Source organism: Metarhizium brunneum, chromosome 6 (assembly GCF_013426205.1).
Source record: "Metarhizium brunneum chromosome 6, complete sequence".
NCBI classification, from domain to species: Eukaryota; Fungi; Ascomycota; class Sordariomycetes; order Hypocreales; family Clavicipitaceae; genus Metarhizium; species Metarhizium brunneum.
The window spans coordinates 989,567-1,009,133 of record NC_089427.1 but is presented as its reverse complement, the minus strand read 5'-3'; the positions used below and the strand labels follow the sequence as shown (position 1 = coordinate 1,009,133).

The 19,567-nt window shown below is 55.3% G+C and overlaps 6 protein-coding genes across 6 annotated transcripts; 3 read left to right on the top strand and 3 right to left on the bottom strand.

Annotated features, from left to right (window-relative positions):
- Positions 1 to 386: 386 nt before the first annotated feature.
- PKP2 ([Pyruvate dehydrogenase (acetyl-transferring)] kinase 2) lies at positions 387 to 2,015 on the bottom strand (the record flags this gene model as incomplete). The annotated part of the gene is made up of 4 exons (XM_066131511.1): positions 387 to 1,187; positions 1,269 to 1,551; positions 1,626 to 1,745; positions 1,813 to 2,015. 4 exons carry the CDS (start codon positions 2,013 to 2,015, stop codon positions 387 to 389), a joined length of 1,407 nt encoding a protein of 468 aa, XP_065987748.1.
- A 3,275-nt stretch (positions 2,016 to 5,290) lies between these two features.
- ubp21 (Ubiquitin carboxyl-terminal hydrolase 21) lies at positions 5,291 to 9,420 on the top strand (the record flags this gene model as incomplete). The annotated part of the gene is made up of 10 exons (XM_014691197.1): positions 5,291 to 5,525; positions 5,603 to 5,750; positions 5,844 to 6,303; positions 6,362 to 7,304; positions 7,357 to 8,006; positions 8,067 to 8,215; positions 8,263 to 8,689; positions 8,750 to 9,064; positions 9,131 to 9,260; positions 9,311 to 9,420. The coding sequence occupies 10 exons, from the start codon at positions 5,291 to 5,293 to the stop codon at positions 9,418 to 9,420; spliced, it is 3,567 nt and encodes a 1,188-aa protein (XP_014546683.1).
- A 549-nt stretch (positions 9,421 to 9,969) lies between these two features.
- On the bottom strand, positions 9,970 to 11,593 carry Aspg (lysophospholipase; the record flags this gene model as incomplete). The annotated part of the gene is made up of 2 exons (XM_014691198.1): positions 9,970 to 11,348; positions 11,410 to 11,593. 2 exons carry the CDS (start codon positions 11,591 to 11,593, stop codon positions 9,970 to 9,972), a joined length of 1,563 nt encoding a protein of 520 aa, XP_014546684.1.
- Positions 11,594 to 13,432: 1,839 nt separating this feature from the next.
- Positions 13,433 to 15,331, top strand: BUR1 (Serine/threonine-protein kinase BUR1; the record flags this gene model as incomplete). The annotated part of the gene is made up of 6 exons (XM_014691199.1): positions 13,433 to 13,578; positions 13,657 to 13,738; positions 13,810 to 13,912; positions 13,973 to 14,369; positions 14,432 to 14,623; positions 14,692 to 15,331. 6 exons carry the CDS (start codon positions 13,433 to 13,435, stop codon positions 15,329 to 15,331), a joined length of 1,560 nt encoding a protein of 519 aa, XP_014546685.1.
- Positions 15,332 to 15,798: 467 nt separating this feature from the next.
- G6M90_00g096480 (uncharacterized protein) lies at positions 15,799 to 16,494 on the bottom strand (the record flags this gene model as incomplete). The annotated part of the gene is made up of 3 exons (XM_014691200.1): positions 15,799 to 16,101; positions 16,167 to 16,181; positions 16,246 to 16,494. 3 exons carry the CDS (start codon positions 16,492 to 16,494, stop codon positions 15,799 to 15,801), a joined length of 567 nt encoding a protein of 188 aa, XP_014546686.1.
- Positions 16,495 to 17,131: 637 nt separating this feature from the next.
- G6M90_00g096470 (uncharacterized protein) lies at positions 17,132 to 19,396 on the top strand (the record flags this gene model as incomplete). The annotated part of the gene is made up of 1 exon (XM_014691201.1): positions 17,132 to 19,396. The coding sequence occupies one exon, from the start codon at positions 17,132 to 17,134 to the stop codon at positions 19,394 to 19,396; it is 2,265 nt and encodes a 754-aa protein (XP_014546687.1).
- Positions 19,397 to 19,567: the final 171 nt, after the last annotated feature.

Below are 19,567 nucleotides of genomic sequence, written 5' to 3'. Positions count from 1 at the left end.
CCGAGTGCTTTGCTTGGCGGAGGTAATTCAATCACAGCTTTCGTTTATATCCGACTTGAAGCCGGTTGCGAAGTGTCAAGGCCTTTTGTATGTATATGTGACATGCTGTCTTGGTCCAACTGTGTGTAGATTAAATGCCCTAGCTCACCAACTCCAACTCCATGCTCGTATGGTCTCGTTTGCCAAAAAAAAGACGAAATAAAAAAAGATGAAGAACCGTACACACGGCTAGACAAATTTGACCGCTACTAATAACCAGGTATGCCAAAATGTCCTGAATTGCTCATTTCCGCCGTCCCGAAAAATATTGTCGAAAATACACCATACTCACGTGCGCATGCTTTATGCTAGCAAGATTCGATACAAGTCGCAGCAGCCGCCAGAGGCTAAACAGAGTCCATGCTTGCCCTTGTAACGAGCTGTTCATTCTTATTGCCCAGTCTGGATATCTGCAGGAACGCATCGACGCCGTATCCCTCCAGGCTGTGCAGATTCAGGCTGCCGGCCCAGTACTCCGCGTACACTCTGCTCAGCGGCAGGCCCATGCCCAGGCGCAGGTTGGGAGGCCGGCTGGTCAGCGAGGACAGGGAGCTCTGGTAGGCGGCGGGGGCCTTGAGGTCGGCGCGGCCGAGCTCGTCTTCCACATGGAGCTCCTCCATTGTCGCGGCCATGCGGGGGACCTGGCCGAGGTTCTCGAGGCGCTTGGCCGACTGCGGGCCCTTGGAGAAGGACCACAGGTAGGGCAGCTCGGCGCGGGGGATGCCGCCGCCGCGGTCGGATATGCGGAATATGACGTGTTCCTGGGCCTCGCAGACGGTCACTTCGACGGGGGGAGGGGGCGACGAGGGGTCCGGCTGCCGCTGGTGCCGGTCAATGACGGCCTGGACCGAGTTGCGGAGGAGCTCGCCGACAATGTACTCGATGTGGCTCAGGATGTAGGGGAAGCTGGCGTCGAGGTGGCCGACGACGTTGACGTCGGGGATGGGGGCGTCGGGCCCGTTGGTGGAGCGGGCGAGGGCCGTGACGGCTTTGGCGCAGCGCGTGATGACGTCCTTGGCGGAGCATTTGATGAAGACCTCGCCGATGAAGTCGGACTCGGAGAGCTTCGCGCCGGGCGAGAAGTAGGGGGAGTTGAAGGTTTCGGTGAGGGAGAGGTGTTGCTCCGCGATGACGCGGCGGGATATTCGCTGGAGACGGGGGGTGTGTGAGTGAGCCTGGAGGCGAGGAGCAAGGTATAGCGTGGGGTTTCAGAGGGCGGCGAGACTTACGGATCTGAGAATGGTGTTCATGAATTTGTCGAGTGCTTGGGGGTCCATGAGCCCGCCGCACTCGAGGATGCCCATTGCCAGCTTGGGAATCACGGTCAAGTGGCTCTTGAGGTTGTGGCGGATAATGTCGCACAGCTTGTCGTTGTCCTCTAGGGTCTTGATTTCTTTGAGTTTGCGGAGCTGGTCGAATGCGTTGTAGTATAGGTCGTAGACCTCGCTGATGTGCGGATTGGTTACGACGACGTAGGGCAGCTGTTGCATGTCTCGGAGACGATGTGCTATTCTGCAAGCAAGGGAAGCCGTCAGCAAATCAAGTGCAATTTTCCTGGAGGGGAGAGGGATTCGGCTGCAACTTGCCTGGCTGGGAGCTCTGTCCGGACATAGTTTGCTGAGCTGATGAGGCGCGACTCGGTCAGAGAGCGGCCAAAGACCATGAGCTGTCGCAAGCTGATGGGCCTTGCTTCTCTCGCCACCCATCTATACATGTTCCTGTTAGGGTTTGTGTCTGACGAGGCGGGGGGATCATTCCTGTGGGCGCACATACTCGTCCAGAACAGATACCGGCCTCCAGGTGCCGTTGCTGGCTTTGCGCGATTGTTGCTGTTGCCCATGTCGTCGGCAGATTGGCGAAGGCGACGGTAACGTGCATTCCGGCCCGGTGACTGGGCTTCTGGCTGCTGCTGCGAGCACGGCGCCGCGGCTCAATGCGCACCGTTTGCCGGTCTTGCACAGCGCGGTGGAGAGCATGATTGGAATTCCATGCAGCGACTGGGTGATGTCAAGGGAGCACGGTTTACGTTTGTTCTTCCGTCTCTCTTGCGACGTAGATATGGGGTCCGGTGCTTTGTAAATTGTTGGACTGGGGAGCTCGTGAGCGAGATCGGTCGTGTGCCCAGATCGGAGGGGCCCACAGGGCAGAAACGAGGGTGGGAGCTTCAGCTTGGGGACGGGAGGATTATTATTGTATGTGCACGAGAGACGCTTTTCAAGCCGTCGGCCTGTTCGAGGCTGCTACCGCGATGGTGTATGAGGGAGATTGCAGCTTGGGACGGGGAAGTTGGGCCAGACGAGAATTTGACGGCATCGGCGGGAGCAGGACTTTGCCTAGTTCGCATGTAGATGGCATTGTCCGTCATCTGCAGCACGTTTGGAGAGTCAGTCAAGCTTCGCCCAAGAAGGCCACAACTTGGGCACGGCCCAACTTTGGGGTTGGGCTTGCAAGGCTCACATGCTTGCACAATGCTTCGAGTTATGCATGGCAGAGTTGCAGCTAGTTTTGCATAGTGGCATGTCTGGTTTTGCTGGCGATGCTTGATGGCATGACCAGGAGCGGTATCGGGGGCACACGGGCACAAGCAACATTAAAGGGCACAAGAGCACCCGGCACCTGCGAGCTGCAGGGCCAGAGCCATTGCAGGCCAACAAGCGGTGGTCGCATGGGGTGCAGAGGCTGCATGGCTAGTGGCAGAGCGACGGGCGGCTCATTCGCGGGATTGGCGCATTCTGAAGAGGGGGTCGCCCATCGTGGTGCCAGTTTCGGGAGCCGGTGTGCTAGCCCAGGCGCGAAATGCCAGTCATAGGCACGGCCTACGTGCTGAGTTGAGCGTCGACACACCACATGCGCAGACACCAGACATGTGACAGGCCTCGCCCACTCGCAGGGTGACACTGAATGTACGCGCTATCAAGTAAAGTATCCAGTTCCAAGTCTCCATTGTTCGTCCTGTCAAGTTGCTGCCAGCACATGTCAAACCAGACTGCATAGAGCTCTTGTGCAGTTAAACTCGATGCTCAGATGCACTCAACTGATGAAGCTTGTGGATAGAGAACCGTCTTCCGTCTCCCGTCTCCCGTCCCTCTCGACCAGGCGTTGTACTACGACTTGGGCGCACCGAGTAGTTGATATTGCTTCAAACTACTGCCTTGATAGCTCCCAAGGCTCTTCGGCCGCGGCTCATCATCCTGCTCTCTAGGGATTGTCTTTCAGCTCTGTCAACATCAAGCCATGGCCGAGGAGCTCAATGGCGTTGAGTGAGCTTACGAGCCAAGTGCTCATTGTAGGTGGCGCACTGCAGCATCAATGGGTTTCAGCTTTCGGCGTCTCGTCCGGTGCGGAGTGCATAACCGTCCATCCCTTGTGGAGGAGTATAAGACCATATCCCCCAGGATTGTGGCATGTTTGCATCCGACATAGCCTTCCCGGCATCGACACCGGTAGCCCGTTGTTTCCGTCCCTCAATGACAAAACCCTAATCTCTCTTGAGTCCTTCCACAAGTGTCAATGGGACAGCATATGCCGAGTCCTTCAGGCGCATTATAGTCAAAATGAACAGGCTCACCAAGTCAGGAACTCGGGTTGCCTGGCGGCCTTCCTCTGCTATCGTGAAGCCACTCTTGAGCTCTGATACAGGGAGACGTCATGGGTGGCGCCGAGCTAGAGTCTAAGACAACCGTTCGTTATTGTTAGTGGGATACTTGGTTAGAACTTCCAGAATGTTTCCCGCGCCATGACAGTGAAAGACGTCTCTCGGCTTGAGGTGGTCTATTGTTATCTGGCCATGACTGGACCATATTCGTCAGCCATCATGCCCTTACTGCGTACAGCTCGGCCCGTTGTTGTTGAGTCCCACTAGTTTGGCTTTGCCTCATCATATCTTTACCAAGAGCCCTCCTTGCCATGAAACTCAAGTCAAGCCCTTGACAAACTGAGGGATACATCCCTGCCTCGCCACCCGTCGCAGTAGCAAAGGAGGCTTCCAAGCCGCCAATGTCGAATATTCAGCTGCACATGCTCCCGATTGTTCCATTGTTTATTTGACGGTGCTCGTCACGTCTCTCGACTGTATTCTTGCACAATAGAGAAGGTGCTGTCTCTCTGGCACCCCGCATTGAAATTTGAGACCGAGGTTTTGCCCCCCTTCCTGCCTGGCGTGCCCACCGTCCAGTCCACTTCAACTCGGGTGTGTCTGTTACCCACTTGTGCAGACTCGAGCAGCTCTGTCGGTTGGTACAGAGTGACGGATCCGCATCCTGGCGCCGCAAAGCTGGTTGGTGCTGCATGTCGATTTGTCTGCCTGACGTTGACGTCGTCGTGTTCGCCGCTGCCGCCGCCCTTTGCCACCCGTCCAACCCGTCCAAGCATACGCACATTACACACACGGAATATCGCACACACGCAAAAGCACGAGCGAGTACAACGTGTCGCTCACAACCACCACCTGTGCAGGCACTCCGTCCGCACCTTCCCCGCCGTACGCCGTCCACCGAACCGTTGCCGCGTTGCCGGAAAGGCTATCTTGAGCCTCACCAGTACTGACACGCACGATTGCAGCATCCAATTCCTCCATCGACCCGGATACCCAGGTAGTCTGGCGTCCACGCTCTTTGTCTGCGCGGACCGTGTCTGCCAGTTGTGTTTTTCTGGCGGTGCGAGCTTTTTGATCCGGGAGCTGTGTGGAGCTTGAGCTGGCTTCGTCCTGCTGGCTGCCGTCAAGATGGTAAGAGAGAACCCCGAGCGAACATGCCTTCTCCTGCGATGCACCTTCCCTCCGGGTTTTATTTGGTACTCGAGTACTTTGGCACCTGCAATGTTTCTTCAAACCGTGGTGAGACCGAACAGCTGCGACAGCTGGCCGTGGTCTCTGATCAAATCGGGGGGCAACCTCGTCTCAGATGCCCTCAGCCTTGGCTTCTTCGCCATTGGCATCGTGACCCTCCATGTCGCTTTATAGACATTGACCCGGTGGCATTTGTACTACTACCCTCCCTGGCACTCAATCAGAACAAAGAACCCCATCACCAGGCCTGAGCCTGCGTTTATTGCACAGTCAAGCATCTGCCTCGGGGCCGGCAAGCGAAGGTTGCTGCGACAGCTGCTGCGACATGTTTTGATGCCCGGTTTTATCTATCCCTATGCCAGACCTTTTTCTTGAATTTTTGTGGCGCACCATCATTCAACTGTAACACGATATTGTCGCGGTCCTGCTGTGCCGCTGTCCTATTCCATTGTTGCATAGCCCACCATGGATTTTCCTGACCGTGACTTGCGTCTTCACTCGAGAAAAAAAACTAACAAACATCGTCGAAACCGACAGAGCTACAATGTTGACTCCCCCAATGAGATGGTGGTGGACACGGACGACTACGTCGGTGTTGCCAATGCTCCAGAAAAGGACTCTGTCGCCATCATCAATCCCGACGGCCTCGAACAGGGCGATTCAGATCAACAACTCCAAGACCTTCCGCTGGCTAACGACTGTATGTTTGCCCCTCAACCGCACAATGCCACGATTCTCTATAAATGGTACAAATCCAACTGACATGTGGCACTCTAGATGAGGCCATGAGAGAACTCGTCCTGCCCCCGTTACTAGACGAACCCAAGATCCTAGAAGACGCCAACAACACATGGACTGTCGAGAATTGGAGGAGTATGGGTAAGAGGGAGCATGGCCCCATCTTCCAGGCTGGTGGCTACCCATGGTACGTGTAGACCCCAGTAAATACCGTCTGGGACTTGTTTTCTGTCCGTGACGGAATATATGCATATCTTAACACTTGCTCTTGATGTCACAGGCGAATCCTCCTCTTCCCCCACGGCAACAACACCGACCAATGCTCCATCTACTTGGAACATGGTTTCGAAGCCGACGCTGTGCCAGACAACTGGAGCGCCTGTGTACAATTTGCTCTTGTCCTTTGGAACCCCAACGACCCAAGCCTATACGTTCATCATGCCGCGCACCACAGATTCACCAAGGAGGAGGGCGATTGGGGCTTCACTAGGTTTGTCGAGCATCGAAGAATGTTCAACGTACCCTGGGAGCACGGCACGCGGCCTTTGTGCGAGAATGACGCAGCAAACATAACGGCCTACGTCCGTGTTGTGGAGGACGAGACTGGTGTATTGTGGCACAACTTTATCAACTATGACTCCAAGAAGGAAACCGGCTACGTCGGTTTGAAAAACCAAGGTGCCACTTGCTACCTGAACAGTTTGCTCCAGTCACTCTATTTTACCAATGCCTTCCGCAAGGTAGATTTCTGCCCCCGGCCATTCCATGCTTCCTTGTGTAACTAACAGGCTTTATTAGGCTGTCTACGAAATTCCGACAGAAAATGACGAGAGCATGCAAAACTCTGCCTACACGCTCCAGCGGCTTTTCTATCAACTTCAGACCTCCGATCAAGCAGTTGGGACCAACGAATTGACGAAATCATTCGGATGGGAGACGCGCCACATTTTTGAACAGCAAGATGTTCAAGAATTGTCACGAAAACTGATGGAACGGATGGAGGAGAAGATGAAGGGCACCAAGGCCGAAAACGTTCTCCCAGAAATGTTCAGCGGCAAGATCAAAACGTACATTTCATGTATCAACGTGGACTACGAATCGAGCCGCATCGAGGACTTTTGGGATATTCAGCTCAATGTCAGTGGCAACAAGAACATGCTGGAAAGTTTCCAGGATTATATTCAGGTTGAAAAGATGGACGGGGAAAACCAGTACTTTGCCGGAGACGAGCACAAGCTGCAGGATGCCAACAAGGGTGTCATCTTTACCAGTTTTCCTGACGTTCTGCACCTGCAGCTCAAGCGATTCGAGTACGATATTCAGAGGGATATGATGATGAAGATCAATGACCGTTATGAATTTCCCGACGTCTTTGATGCCGCACCTTATCTGATAGAGGATGCCGACAAGTCCGAACCCTGGACATACCAGCTTCACGGAGTACTCGTCCACAGTGGTGATTTGAACGCCGGACACTACTATGCATTTATTAAGCCGGAAAAGGATGGATGGTTCTACAAATACGACGACGACAAAGTCACGCGTGCCACGTCTAGAGAGGTTCTGGAGGATAATTTCGGTGGAGAGTACAGAACTCCCAACGGGTATCCTCGTGCTCCGCTCCAAAAGAAGGCCCCAATCATTCGCCAGAACAGCGCATATATGTTGGTCTATATCCGCCGGTCGAAGCTTGATAAGATTCTGTGCAGTGTACAGAAGAATGATATTCCTCACCATCTGCGTAGGTCTCCTATTGTCCCAGAAGATTCAAAAATGGACTAACATCTTTGCAGAACAACGATTTGAAGAAGAAAACGCCCTCAAAGAGGCACGTAGACGTGAGCAGCGGGAAGCACACCTTTACATGATGGCCAAGGTCATTACAGACGACACCTTCCGTCACTATGGCGCTACCGACCTGTGTACCTTTGACTCGAACCAGGAGCCTGATGAGGCTTCGCCACGATCGTACCGAGTCCGCCGCGCAATGACCATGGAAGAGTTCACCAGCCAGGTTGCAGATGACTTGGGCCAGGATCCTCGCAAGGTGCGACTCTGGCTGATGGTGAATCGACAAAATAAGACCATCCGGCCCGATCAGCCCATTATGGACCTCCGCCCAACAGTTGAAGAAATATACAGCCGGTCTGCCGCACACCGGGACACTAGCCTGCGAGTCTGGGCTGAAGTTGCTGACCAGCTGAACTCTAATGGGGAGCCTATTTGGCCATCGTACCAGAGCCAGGCAAATGGTGTAGTCGTTAAAAATGATACTATTCTCTTGTTTCTAAAGCACTTTGACGCTGATGCTCAAAGTCTACACGGCGTTGGCCATGTCTACATTGGCAAGGAGAAAAAGGTTGAGGACTTGGTTCCTCAGATCCTTGAGAAGATGGGCTGGGGCGACAAGCTACCTGCGGAGGAGAAGCTTCTTTTATGGGAGGTATGGCCTTCCAACTTCAAAGCCAATTTCTGAGTCTGAGTATTATACTGACCTGCCTAGGAAATCAAACCGACGATGATTGAACCCCTGAAAGCCAAGCAGACCCTCAAAGTTGCCGAGCTGCAGGATGGTGATATTATTTGCTTCCAGCGTTCATCCGGACGCTCAGCAGAACAAGCACAGGCACAAGACAAGCCCCTGCAAGAACCGTAAGTTGCCCCTTCTGCAGACTATCTTATAGGTACTAATAATTTAGTATTCGATCACTGGAGCGATTTGAGGACGCCAGAGAATACTACGACTTCCTCGAGAACAAGAGAACTGTCAGGTTTCACCCCCACCCAAGCAGATGCGACCAGAACCAGTATCCGCCATTTGATCTCGTTCTCAACTCGAAGATTAACTATGACACATTGTCGGAGCGGGTTGGCTCTTACTTGAGTATTCCGTCCACGCATATTCGCCTGTGGACCGTCAACGCCACGACTAATAACCCGAAAGCGCCGGTCCGACGTGGAACAAACCCCAGCCTGAGGCAGATATTAAACCCAATGGGAAATAGTCTCAATTCTAGCCAAAGGGCAGACGCGTTCTACTTTGAGGTATTGGAGATGAGCCTGGCGGAGCTAGATACCAAGAAGAGTATCAAGCTCACTTGGTTGAGCGAGGGTATTACCAGAGAGGTATATGCGCGGTCAAGCATTTCCCCAGCAGCACCTGAATTCACTAACAGCTGTCTCTAGGATCACTTTGATTTGCTCGTTCCAAAAACCGGCACCATTGACGATCTGATCCAGGCTCTGGTGAAGAAGGCCCAAATACCCGACGAACAGGAAGGCGGCAAGATAAGAGTGTATGAGACGAGCTCAAATAGATTTTATCGTGAACCACGAAGAGAGCATCCGATTATGAACCTCAACGAGTACACACAAATCTACGCCGAGCGAATGCCGAATGAGGAGACCGTAGCACCCGAGGAGAACTTCATACAAGTCTTTCACTTCCAGAACGAAGTGAATAGAGTCCACGGCGTGCCATTCAAATTCCTTCTCGTAGAGGTAAGTGTGGATAAAGCAGTGAATGAATGTGATATTCAGCAAGCCACTGACCCCGACACTTGTTAGGGCGAAAAATTCGCAGACACCAAGAAGCGTCTTGAGAAGCGCACCGGGTTCAAAGGCAAGAGTTTTGAAAAGATTAAGTTTGCGGTGGTCCGCCGGGCAAATTACTCAAAACCCCAGTACCTCAATGACGGTAAGTGACACTGCCATGAAAATATCAATTGCCGCTGCTGACTATGGCAGACGATGAATTATGGACCATGGCGGCAACCGAGGATGATTATCTCGGCCTGGATCACGTGGATAGAACCAGATCGCTAAGGAACGGCGTTGGGGATCTCTTCCTTCGATAAACGAAGCAATCAACGAAGTGTGAATATACCATTTGTAGCAAGATGGAGGCGGCAATCCCTGAATCATGACGGCGTCAAGGTGTTACCCACCGTGGTTCTGTCCAAGGATATGTACCTGGTAGCCAAGCGAGCAAGAGAAGGAGTAGAGGCTCTGGATACACGAAGCACTGGTCGGACGCTGATTCCTGATTAACATGTATGACTTTTGGCGCCATGTTGGGGCCTTGGCCTGGATAGGGGGTGTATCGGGCAAGGTGAATGTAAGACGAGACAGCCAGAAAAGGCGGTAGAAAATAGCATGTTTTATGATGTAATTGTTTACCGAGTGTTGCCAAGTGTCGCTGGATGTGCCATGTTCTGTGCACGCCGGTGGGTTTCGTGTAGGTTGCTCGGCGGGCTTACTTTTTTTGCTAGGTGCGCTCACGTTTTACTCAATAATTACCTGGCTGATATATAAGTATAATATTACAATATTTCAAGGTAAATGAATATATTTATATATGTATTAAGACAAGTAAAATATATTAATCATGGCAGTCATGTACTCTTCTATGGACAATGCTTGGCCAAGGACCCCCTCTCAATCTCGTCCATGCTCAAATGGGCACCGGCGGACCTCAGAAGCTCGGCGCAGGCCTCGTTGCCGGACAGGGTGGCCAGGAACAGGGGCGAGTTGCCGGCGCGGTTCCTCTCGTGGACGCTGGCGCCGCGGTGGAGCAGCTCGAGCATGATGTCGGTGCTGCCGTTGACGGCGGCGAGGTGGCAGGGCGTGTTGCCGGCGTAGTCGGCGGTGTGGAGGAGGCGGCCGCCGTCGCCCTCGAGCAGCTGCTTGACGACGGGCAGCTCGTCGCCCCGGATGGCGTAGCCGAGGGCGGCAAAGGCGGACTCGGCGGGGGTGAGGCGGGCGGCGGCGCTGGCCTCGAGGGGCGCCGAGGGGTGGGAGAAGGTCGGGTGGGCAATCTCGGTCATCTCGCCGCGCAGCGAGCGGGCGAAGCGGTCGGGGATGTCGGCGGGGGCGAGGCCGGGCAGGGCGAGCAGGTAGGAGAGCTTGGCGAGGGCGGCCTCGGCGGTGAGGTCGAGGCCGAAGATGACGCCGACGCGGCCGAGCTGCGTGCCGGGCGCGTAGACGGGCGACACGAAGCCCGACACGCACTGCGAGACGTTGACGACGACGACGCCCCGGCGCACGGCGGCCTCGAGGACCTGGGTGAGGCGCCCGCCGCCGCCGCCGGGCACGTTGCCCATGCCAAACGTCTCGAGGATGAGGCCGCGCAGCCCGGGGAGCCGCAGCACCGCGTCCACCATCTCGGGCTTGATGCCGGGGAAGACGCGGACGCAGGCCACGTGCGCCGTGTCGAGGTGCCGCTGGATCTGGAACTCGGCGATGCTCGTCGGCCGCAGCACCAGCGGCCAGTTGACGGTGACGCCGAGCCCGTTGACCTTGGCCAGGGGGTCGCAGTTGGGCGAGGCGAAGGCCTCGAACGCCGCCGAGGACACCTTGGTCGTGCGGTTGCCGCGGTACAGCTTGTGGTGGAAGAAGAGGCCGACCTCGGGGATGACAAAGGTGCCCGCGAGGATGAGCGACCCGAGCAGGTTGTCGACGGCGTCGGACTGCAGCGCAAAGATGGGCGCCTGCGACCCCGTGAGGATGACGGGCTTGCCCAGGTTGCTCATCATGAAGGAGAGCGCCGACGCCGTGTACGCGAGCGAGTCGGTGCCGTGGAGGATGACGAAGCCGTCGAAGAGGTGGTAGTTTTCCTTGACGCACGCCGCCATGCTGGCCCAGTCGGCCGCCGAGATGGACGAGCTGTCGAGGAGGGGGGTGAATTCCAGCACCGAGTAGCGGATGTGTCGGTGGTAGGCCGTGGGCGGCGTGCGGAGGGACGCCAGGGAGGTGAGTTGGCCGTCCTGGTAGGCTTGGAGCTTGACTGTCGGCGGTGGTGATGTCAGTATCGTGTCATGTTGTGGCATGAGTGTGTGAGAACGAACCATCCAGCCCTGACATGTCGTTAAAGCTCGGCCGAGGCGCCATGGCCGTCTCCAGAAAGTCCTCGCTGGGGGCGAGCCCGTCTGGCCCTTCTTGCATGCATATCGTGCCTCCGGTGCCGATGATGAGGACGCGCGACTCGGGCAGGCCCGCGGCGGTCGCGTCCATAGTCTGCGACGGCGACATGCTGGCCAAGGACAAGGGCCGAGTGAGGACAGTCTGCGGTTATCTTGTCAGCCGTGTGTCCCGAGTATATTGGGCGACGGGACGGAAGGGAACGTCGTGCAAAGTACCTCTTACACCGTATCAGACCAGCGTATTGCAGGATGTTTTCTGTATAAATACACGACGTGTGCCCGAGTATGCAGAAATGGGACGGGTGGTGTGCGCCGTGATGTGAAGCGCAAAGGTGCTGTTTATATACGAGGGCGGTTAGACGCCACCGAGAGCCACAAGACGAAAAACGGAGGGGGTGGAAGCAGGATTGTAAGAGGGAATCGAAAACAAAAACGAGCGAATCTGCATAAAGAGCATGTCCAACGCCGCGGCCGCAGTCACATATCGAAAAAACAGAAAAACGAGATGCGCATCCGAGTTGAGAAGATAAGATAACTACATACATGGCAGACTAGTAGTTCCGACGACGGACCCTAAAGGCGGCGCGGAGCCAAGCGGGCCCCCCGACGGGCACGGCATGCGTCGGGATTGGCTGGTGACAGGGCGAAAAGTCCCGGTTTATTTAGTCATAGCTGCATGGTGATTCGCTGCTGCAGTTTAGTAGGGGTAATGGAAACTCGGGGCGCGAGAGCAGGTCTTGTTTGGTCTAGTTGAATTTTTCTTGTTGGCTGCTTGTGCTTGCGTGTTGCGGCGAGACGGCGAGACGGCGAGACGGCGGGCGGTCTGGACTCATGCCGTGTTCGTTCAAGGGCGACGGGATTGTCATTGTATCACCGTGGTGTGTTGGCGTATCTTGTCTTGTATGCTGTGAGAGTTGTCATTGCTGAGGTTATTATTCATAATGGAGTTTGCGGTGCGGTTGACATAGTTGTTGCATTGCATTGCAGATAGAGATTATGCAGACGTGTCCGCCAACGACTGACTTGGGCAAGAGACAAGGCTGGTGTCAAACAGACGCACATTGGCCAGGTGGGCAAGTCGAACTCATTCAGCTCTGCAAACCCGGCACATCGAGTGGCGTAGCACAGAAAAAAAAGTGACATGTCCTGGAAATAAATCATATCATGACGCAGCATGCGCGAGCTTGCAATTACGGCATTGTGCGACTACGTCACTGTGTGCCGGGATTCGTGATGCAGCTGGCGTTGATGTGCATGGATAACCGAGATTCGGACGTCAGGTCGCTGTTGGTGTCGATGCGGGGCCGGACGGGACATTCGACCTGTCGAGTCTGTCTGTCAATTTGAATTTGAAGTCCGAGTCCAGAAGAAGTCGATGCATTTAGCGCCTGCTTGCCAGTGGCATCTTGAGGCAAGGCTGCTGCACGTGCGGCCTTGGTGCACTGAAGCAGCCTGGAACACCCGCACATACACCCGTAGTGCCCAATCACATTCCAAGTTCAGCTAACAAAGGCAAAAGTGATCAAGTGCCCAATCATGAAGTACTCAGCTCACAAAGGCAAATGATACGAGAAGATACCTGATCCCGGTCCTATTTAGGTGCCACTACAGGTACTTTCTAGTATCGACATCTGCCCTCCGTGCAAGCCCATCCTCAACTTTCGCCCTTCCAATCCATCAACCTCAAACTCGTATCATCACGCCGTCCTCGGCTGCTCGAGCCCAACCGATCCGCAGCCCCCGTCCCACCATCGCAGCACTGTCCCCGAATCGATCCATCATTCCCAACTCGCGTTCATCTCGTGAGCCAGACGCACCGCTGCAATGCTAACCTGAGTCGCTTGTCCCTCCAACTCGACGCGTCGCCCGTCGGTAGACGACTGACTCCTCCTTCATTGCTTGAATCAACCTCCCAACTGGCTTTATTCGCTTTATTCTACTGCCCACCATGGATCGGCCTCCAGAGACTACGCCCGACGGCACCTCGCCGCGGACCTTTGCCCTCAATCATCTCAGGCCCAAGCACAGTTTCCAAGGCTGTTCGCGCATCTCCGATTACGAACTACAGGGGAAACTGGGAGAGGGAACATTCGGGTACGCATCATACCGTCGGCTGCGCGCCATGTCAGATGGTCTGCGGTAGAGTCGACAAGAAGCTGACACTCTCGCCAGTGAGGTCCATCGCGCTCGATCGAAAAAGACGGGTGCCCTCGTCGCGCTCAAGAAGATTATCATGCACCACGAAAAGGACGGAGTATGCAACCGACATGCCATTCAACGCCATCATTCAACCGTGGAAATGCTAACCGTCATTCACCTTGGCAGTTTCCCATCACCGCTCTTCGTGAGATTAAGCTCCTCAAGTTGCTTTCGCACAAGAATATCCTGAAGTTGGAGGATATGGCTGTCGAGCATCCATCTCGATCAAGTGCGTTACCACAAAGCGCGGCCTTGGCAATGACCCCAGCCAACTAACCTCTGCAAACAGCCGACAAGCGAAAGAAGCCAATCATGTACATGGCCACTCCCTACATGGACCACGATTTGTCTGGCTTGCTTGACAATCCCTCGGTCCATTTCAAAGAAGCCCAGATCAAGTGCTACTTGAAGCAGCTACTACAGGGACTTTGCTACCTCCACGACAATCACATTCTCCACCGAGATATGAAGGCCGCCAATCTGCTAATAGACAACCATGGTATTCTGCAAATTGCCGATTTCGGTCTGGCCAGGCACTACGATGGCCCTACGCCGCATGCTGGACGACCAATGGGCGATGGACGTCGCGATTACACAGGCTTGGTCGTGACCAGGTGGTATAGGCCGCCCGAGTTGCTGCTACAACTCAGACAGTACACAACTGCTATTGACGTGTGGGGTGTCGGGTATGTTTTCAATACCTCGGATAATGAAAAGCGGCCACACACTAACTAGCAAACGCTTCTAGCTGCGTATTTGGGGAAATGTTGGTTGGTAAGCCCATCCTCGCAGGCGAAAGTGACCCGCACCAGCTTGAGCTGATATGGGACCTGATGGGCTCACCGAATGACGACGTGATGCCCGGGTGGAAACAACTTCCCGGTGGGGAGAAGTTGACACCCCGACCTCGACCTGGAAACCTGCAGAGTCGGTTCAGAGAGTATGTCATTCCCCCAAGTAGAAACAGAATTGTGCCAGCAGCATCCAGCGACTAATCAGACCTAATAGGTTTGGGTCTGGCGCCATTTCGCTACTCAAGGAACTCATGAAACTAGACTGGAGAACACGAATCAACGCCGTGGATGCCTTGGAACACTCATATTTTAAAATGGCACCGCTTCCAATGGCGCCTGAAGAGATTCCCACCTATGAAGAGAGCCATGAGCTAGACAGGAGAAAGTTTCACGACCGGAAAGCCAATTTACCACCAGCCCCAAAGGGTGGCACCGTGGGTATTGGCCCCGACGCAAACAATGCCACGGCCGGCTTCAACAGTGGCGATGGATATGGCCGAAGCGGTGTTAACGGCGCTCGGTATAGAGACGAACGCCGGCCAGCATGGCAACGAGATAGAGGGCCTCAAGGCCGACCGCCGCCGCAGGAGAGACCAGGTAATAGAGATGACCCCGAATACAGGAGGAACCGTCCCCCTGGGAGAGGGCCAGGCGGTGGAGGCGCAGGAGCAGACATTGATACCTACATACCTGCGTATAGGGGCGACGAGGCGGGCAGACGGAGAGATGAGCGCCCGCGAGATGATCGAAGGCGATATACCGGAAAGGATGAGCGATGGGATCGAAGGACGAGGAGCCGAAGTCGGTCGCCGGTCCACGATAGGAGGATGGACCGGGACATGTACAGACGGTAGGGGGTGTTTCTTTTGACGATATTCCGACGTGGCCTGCACTGGCGATGCGCAAGACGGGAAAGTACCGCACAGTTATGCAGATTGACTGGCGTTGGAACAGGAACGGGGATGGTTTACAAGAAACACAGGAATATCTGCATAGAATTATTGTGTAGTCGTATGGAGTTGGCATGATGTATATAGCGAGCAACACATGACGAACGAGACGAGGGCGGCCAAATTCAGTCAGTGATTGTCTGCTTTGATGCATCGAAATCATGAAGAATACTTTGACCGTGCTACGAGGTAGAAATAGTCAAGTACATTATGATTAGCGTTAATGCAGAGGCTGAAGAACTAAATCGGGGTATCTTGGTAGAAAAGAAAATACAAGCGCTCTAGACGCGATGCCCAGCCGTTCGGTCCCAGGTTATAAAAAGTTAAAAAAACACAGTGATATTTGCCCGCCGGTCCTACGTAATGGCAAATCACTCCTCGGAATCGTCCTCCTCGAGAATCGTCTCCGTCTGCAGGCCCGACACGCGCCTTAGCCTCGCGGGCGACTGCGCCTGCGCCTGCGCCGTGTCCGCCCAGTGCCAGTCTGGCTCGAGGCCCTGCGGCTCCGGTCGGAGATACTGCTGCTCCAGGTATACCTGCTTCCTGGGCGGGCGCCTCCTGTGCGACGACGCATCCTCCGGCTCGTCCTGCATGTTGAAGTACGTGGTCACCACGGCGGACGCGACGGCCACGAGGACGCCGGCGACGACGCCTATGAATGCTGCTACGCTGAACTATGCGGCCCTGGGTGTTAGTTGGCGCGACGTTGGCGCGACGCGGGGGGAACTTGGGCACGTACGAATGTGTACAGGGGCTGGGGCGAGTTAGTCTTTTTGCGCGCATATATGATGATGGTGAAGGAGGGGGTGGAAACGGACCTCTAGGCTGACGAGGAAACGGGCGACGGCGGCCGCCCAGCTGCCTAGGTAGGCGAGCACGTAGCCCGCCGGGGCGAGGAGGGTGGTGACGAGGGCGAGGAGGCGGGAGAGCGGGATCCAGGCCAGGCGTAGGGGGAGCGAGAGCGCGGCGGTGATGAGGCCGAGGTAGCGCGTCCAGTTGAGTGACCGGATGGGCTGGAGGATGTGGACGATGGTGTCGATGAAGGACGAGGACGAGGACTCGGGCATGGCTGCGGGCGGGGGGGTTGTTTTGTTTTTGCAGACTTTGTGTCGCGGACACGGGTGGGCGGGTTTACAAGCCGTGCATTGGAAGGGCGTGAGCGGCTTTTCTTTTTCTTCTCTTCTTTCTTTTGGCAGTGAGTGAGTGAGTGAGGGTGGCTCGGATGATGCGAACCGTGAGAGGATGTACGTATAGGGCTGGTTCCTGGATGTGCTGGGCTGGTTGACCGGGGTGGTTGGATTTGCGGAGGGAAGGTGCGGCTGGGTCCGGGGGTGGCTGCTGCTGTGAGATGGCCAGATGTCGAGGGGATTGAGGGAGCGGAGTCGGGGGAATGTGGTGAGGCTGCAAAGACGTAACTTGTGAGGGTGTTTACAAGGATTTTCTTGCAATTTACGGCTTGATTCATGTTTTTGGGAGGCTGCACTTTGAGTGTTTGTATATTTTGTCCTGCATTCAAAGCTGTTCGTGCAGGCCTTGACGACACTTCTCGAATCGGCGAATCATGGCGTCCGGGGAAACAAACGCCGCGCAGCCGAGCTGGCCTCATGCTCAAACTCGCACCTTTACTCGACACCAATTGTCTGAGATTCGCTCTGACTGCCGCAATTGCCATTGACGCACATGAGGTTGTGGCCACTTGGCGAAATGGGGCTAGGAACCCTTTTCTCAAGCGGAACCCAGTCTCCTGATGCTGAAGACGCCCGCCAATCCGAGGACAACTCGCCATCGTCACACAGCGGCGTCTCCCGAAAACGCAAGAATGAACAGGACCACCCGCCTTCAAAAGCACCACGTATAGAAGCCCTAAACGCCACTTCTGTAGACTCGGATTCCCACTGGCAATCAATCGCCTTCTTCCACGAGGTCATTGCCAATGCGCCGCACGCGTCGTCAAAGTACTCGTCGTTGAATGATGAGCAGAAACTCATCCTGGCGCTGGGCGCGCGCAACCTCTTCCTGGCAACATGTCGGAGCGGGTCGGCACGCGAGACGGACAAGACGATCCTGGAGAGGATGGTTGATCTGCTGGACGGGGACAAAGACCCGGCGTTTGTGGGCGGGTTGAGTGTGTCGTTTTATCCATCCAGGGGCTATACCGTGTTGAAGTATATCGAGGACTTGGATAGGAAGGTCCGTAATAAGGGTGTCAACCATTTCGCGCAAGTCATGACGACGCCGCGATTGTTTGCTGTCTTTGTGAACCCGGCCGAGTTGTCGTATCACAATTTTGAGAACATTGTCCCGCTGGACAAGTGGGTTGAGGGGAGGATGGGGATGCGACAGGCCGACGCTGTGGATGGGATGGACTTGGGGCTGACGAATGTTGAGCGGCTGGGACGGAATAAGGAGGTGTTTACTGCCGTGTTGGAGGGAGGACAAGGCAAGTTGTTGAAGGAAATTTCTGGCCTGTCGCTGTATGTTGCCCCCTTGAACAGGGGTACACGCGGAGGCGAACGCTTTGTATTCCATTCTGCCATCCTGGGCGAGGCGCTCACACGGGCTGTCAAGACGAGTGGGCTTCTGGACGTGGTTGGATATGGGGAGTTGGGCGATTCGTTCGAGTTTGTCAACTACGTCTTCCGGAGTAACAAGTTTGCTCCGGAGGACGGCAACTTTGAGAACCACTTGGACACGCCTTATTACGACAGGGCGAGAAACCACGTCTCCAAGTACACGCTGCTTGTCTACCTCTCTTCCGGGCAGAACACGCCGCTTCTCCGCGTTCAGGACGTGGATATAAACCGTGTCGAAGAAATGACGTGCGTGATATTTGACCAAAGGTACGAGCACGAGGGCCGGCCCTTTATCCAGGGAGACAAGGTCTTTCTCCGGACGGAGCTTATTTTCAAAGACGAGAATTTGAAGCGAGACGACAGAATCTCGCAACCTTTCAGCACGGCGTGCTACATGACGGGACAGGGTCTCTTGGATAAGCAACTGGCTTCGTACGCACACGAGTGCTTTGAGCGGGCGAATTCTCTGCACTGGTCTCTGGACAAGGCTGTTTCCGAGCCCGTCTATCTCCTGAAGCAGTTCCACGGACTTGGCTTCATGACAAATGGGTACAACTACTGGTTTCCGAAATGCGAAAATATGAATCTCAAAGACTACGCGGCCATATCGGTCCTGGACTACTTCAACTGCAAAATCGGCAAGCAGCCCTTCCGATCCCTCGCCGACTCTACCACCGTCAAAGAGCGGTTCGACTCATCGGCCGACGTGTGGAAATACCTCTCCGCGCGGCGCCCCAGCAAGACGACCCCGTTGCGCCGCCTTGAAAAGCCACTCCTTGACGGCCTAATCAAGCGAGCACCAGACGAGCCTTTTGTCGGGCTCCAAGACGAAGGCGGGCACGACCGCGCCGAGCCCGAGGGGGATGTCGAAAACCCATGCTGCTTCACGCACACGCACCCGCTCTTCAACCCCTGGAAGAGCAGGCACGTCATGGACATGTACGCCAAGTGCGGCAACTACACGCGCGGCAAGCTCCTCTGCGCGCCCATCATGATGCTCGACAACGAGGTTGTTCTCAACGAAGAGAATATCCAGGTTGCGGGGAACACGGTTCACATCCTGCAGGACGTCAACAAGGAGGCCCTCCCGCCGCTCAACTTTGCGGCCTGCTGGAGCGGCGCGCCCATGCCCGAGGCCTTCATCACGCTGGACAGGGAGGTTCCGGTGCCGAGGCTGCTCGTGCCGCCGATCCAGTGGCACGAGTTTGAGCAGGGGTTCGAGCTGGTCGTTGACTTTTTCCGCAACGACTGGATGGTGCGTGTCGACGGGGCGAGGGTGGTGCCCGTGCCGCGCGTGACGGAGAGGCCTGTGGAGGAGGGGGACAATCCGTTTTTCGAGAGGCTTGTTGACGAGGACGACGAGGGGGACGGCGGTTTGGGCGAGTCGGACGACTAGGTGTTTCGGCTCCGCTGCCGGGCGTACACTAGAGAGGAGGATGTTGCCATTTCGGCGTGGTGACCTACTGTATTTGATTGGCGTTGTCTGTCTTGGAAAGAGGCCGGTCCGAGTATATACCAGGGTTGTTCAGACGGCTCTAGCGGGATCATATACATGCATCACTTGGGA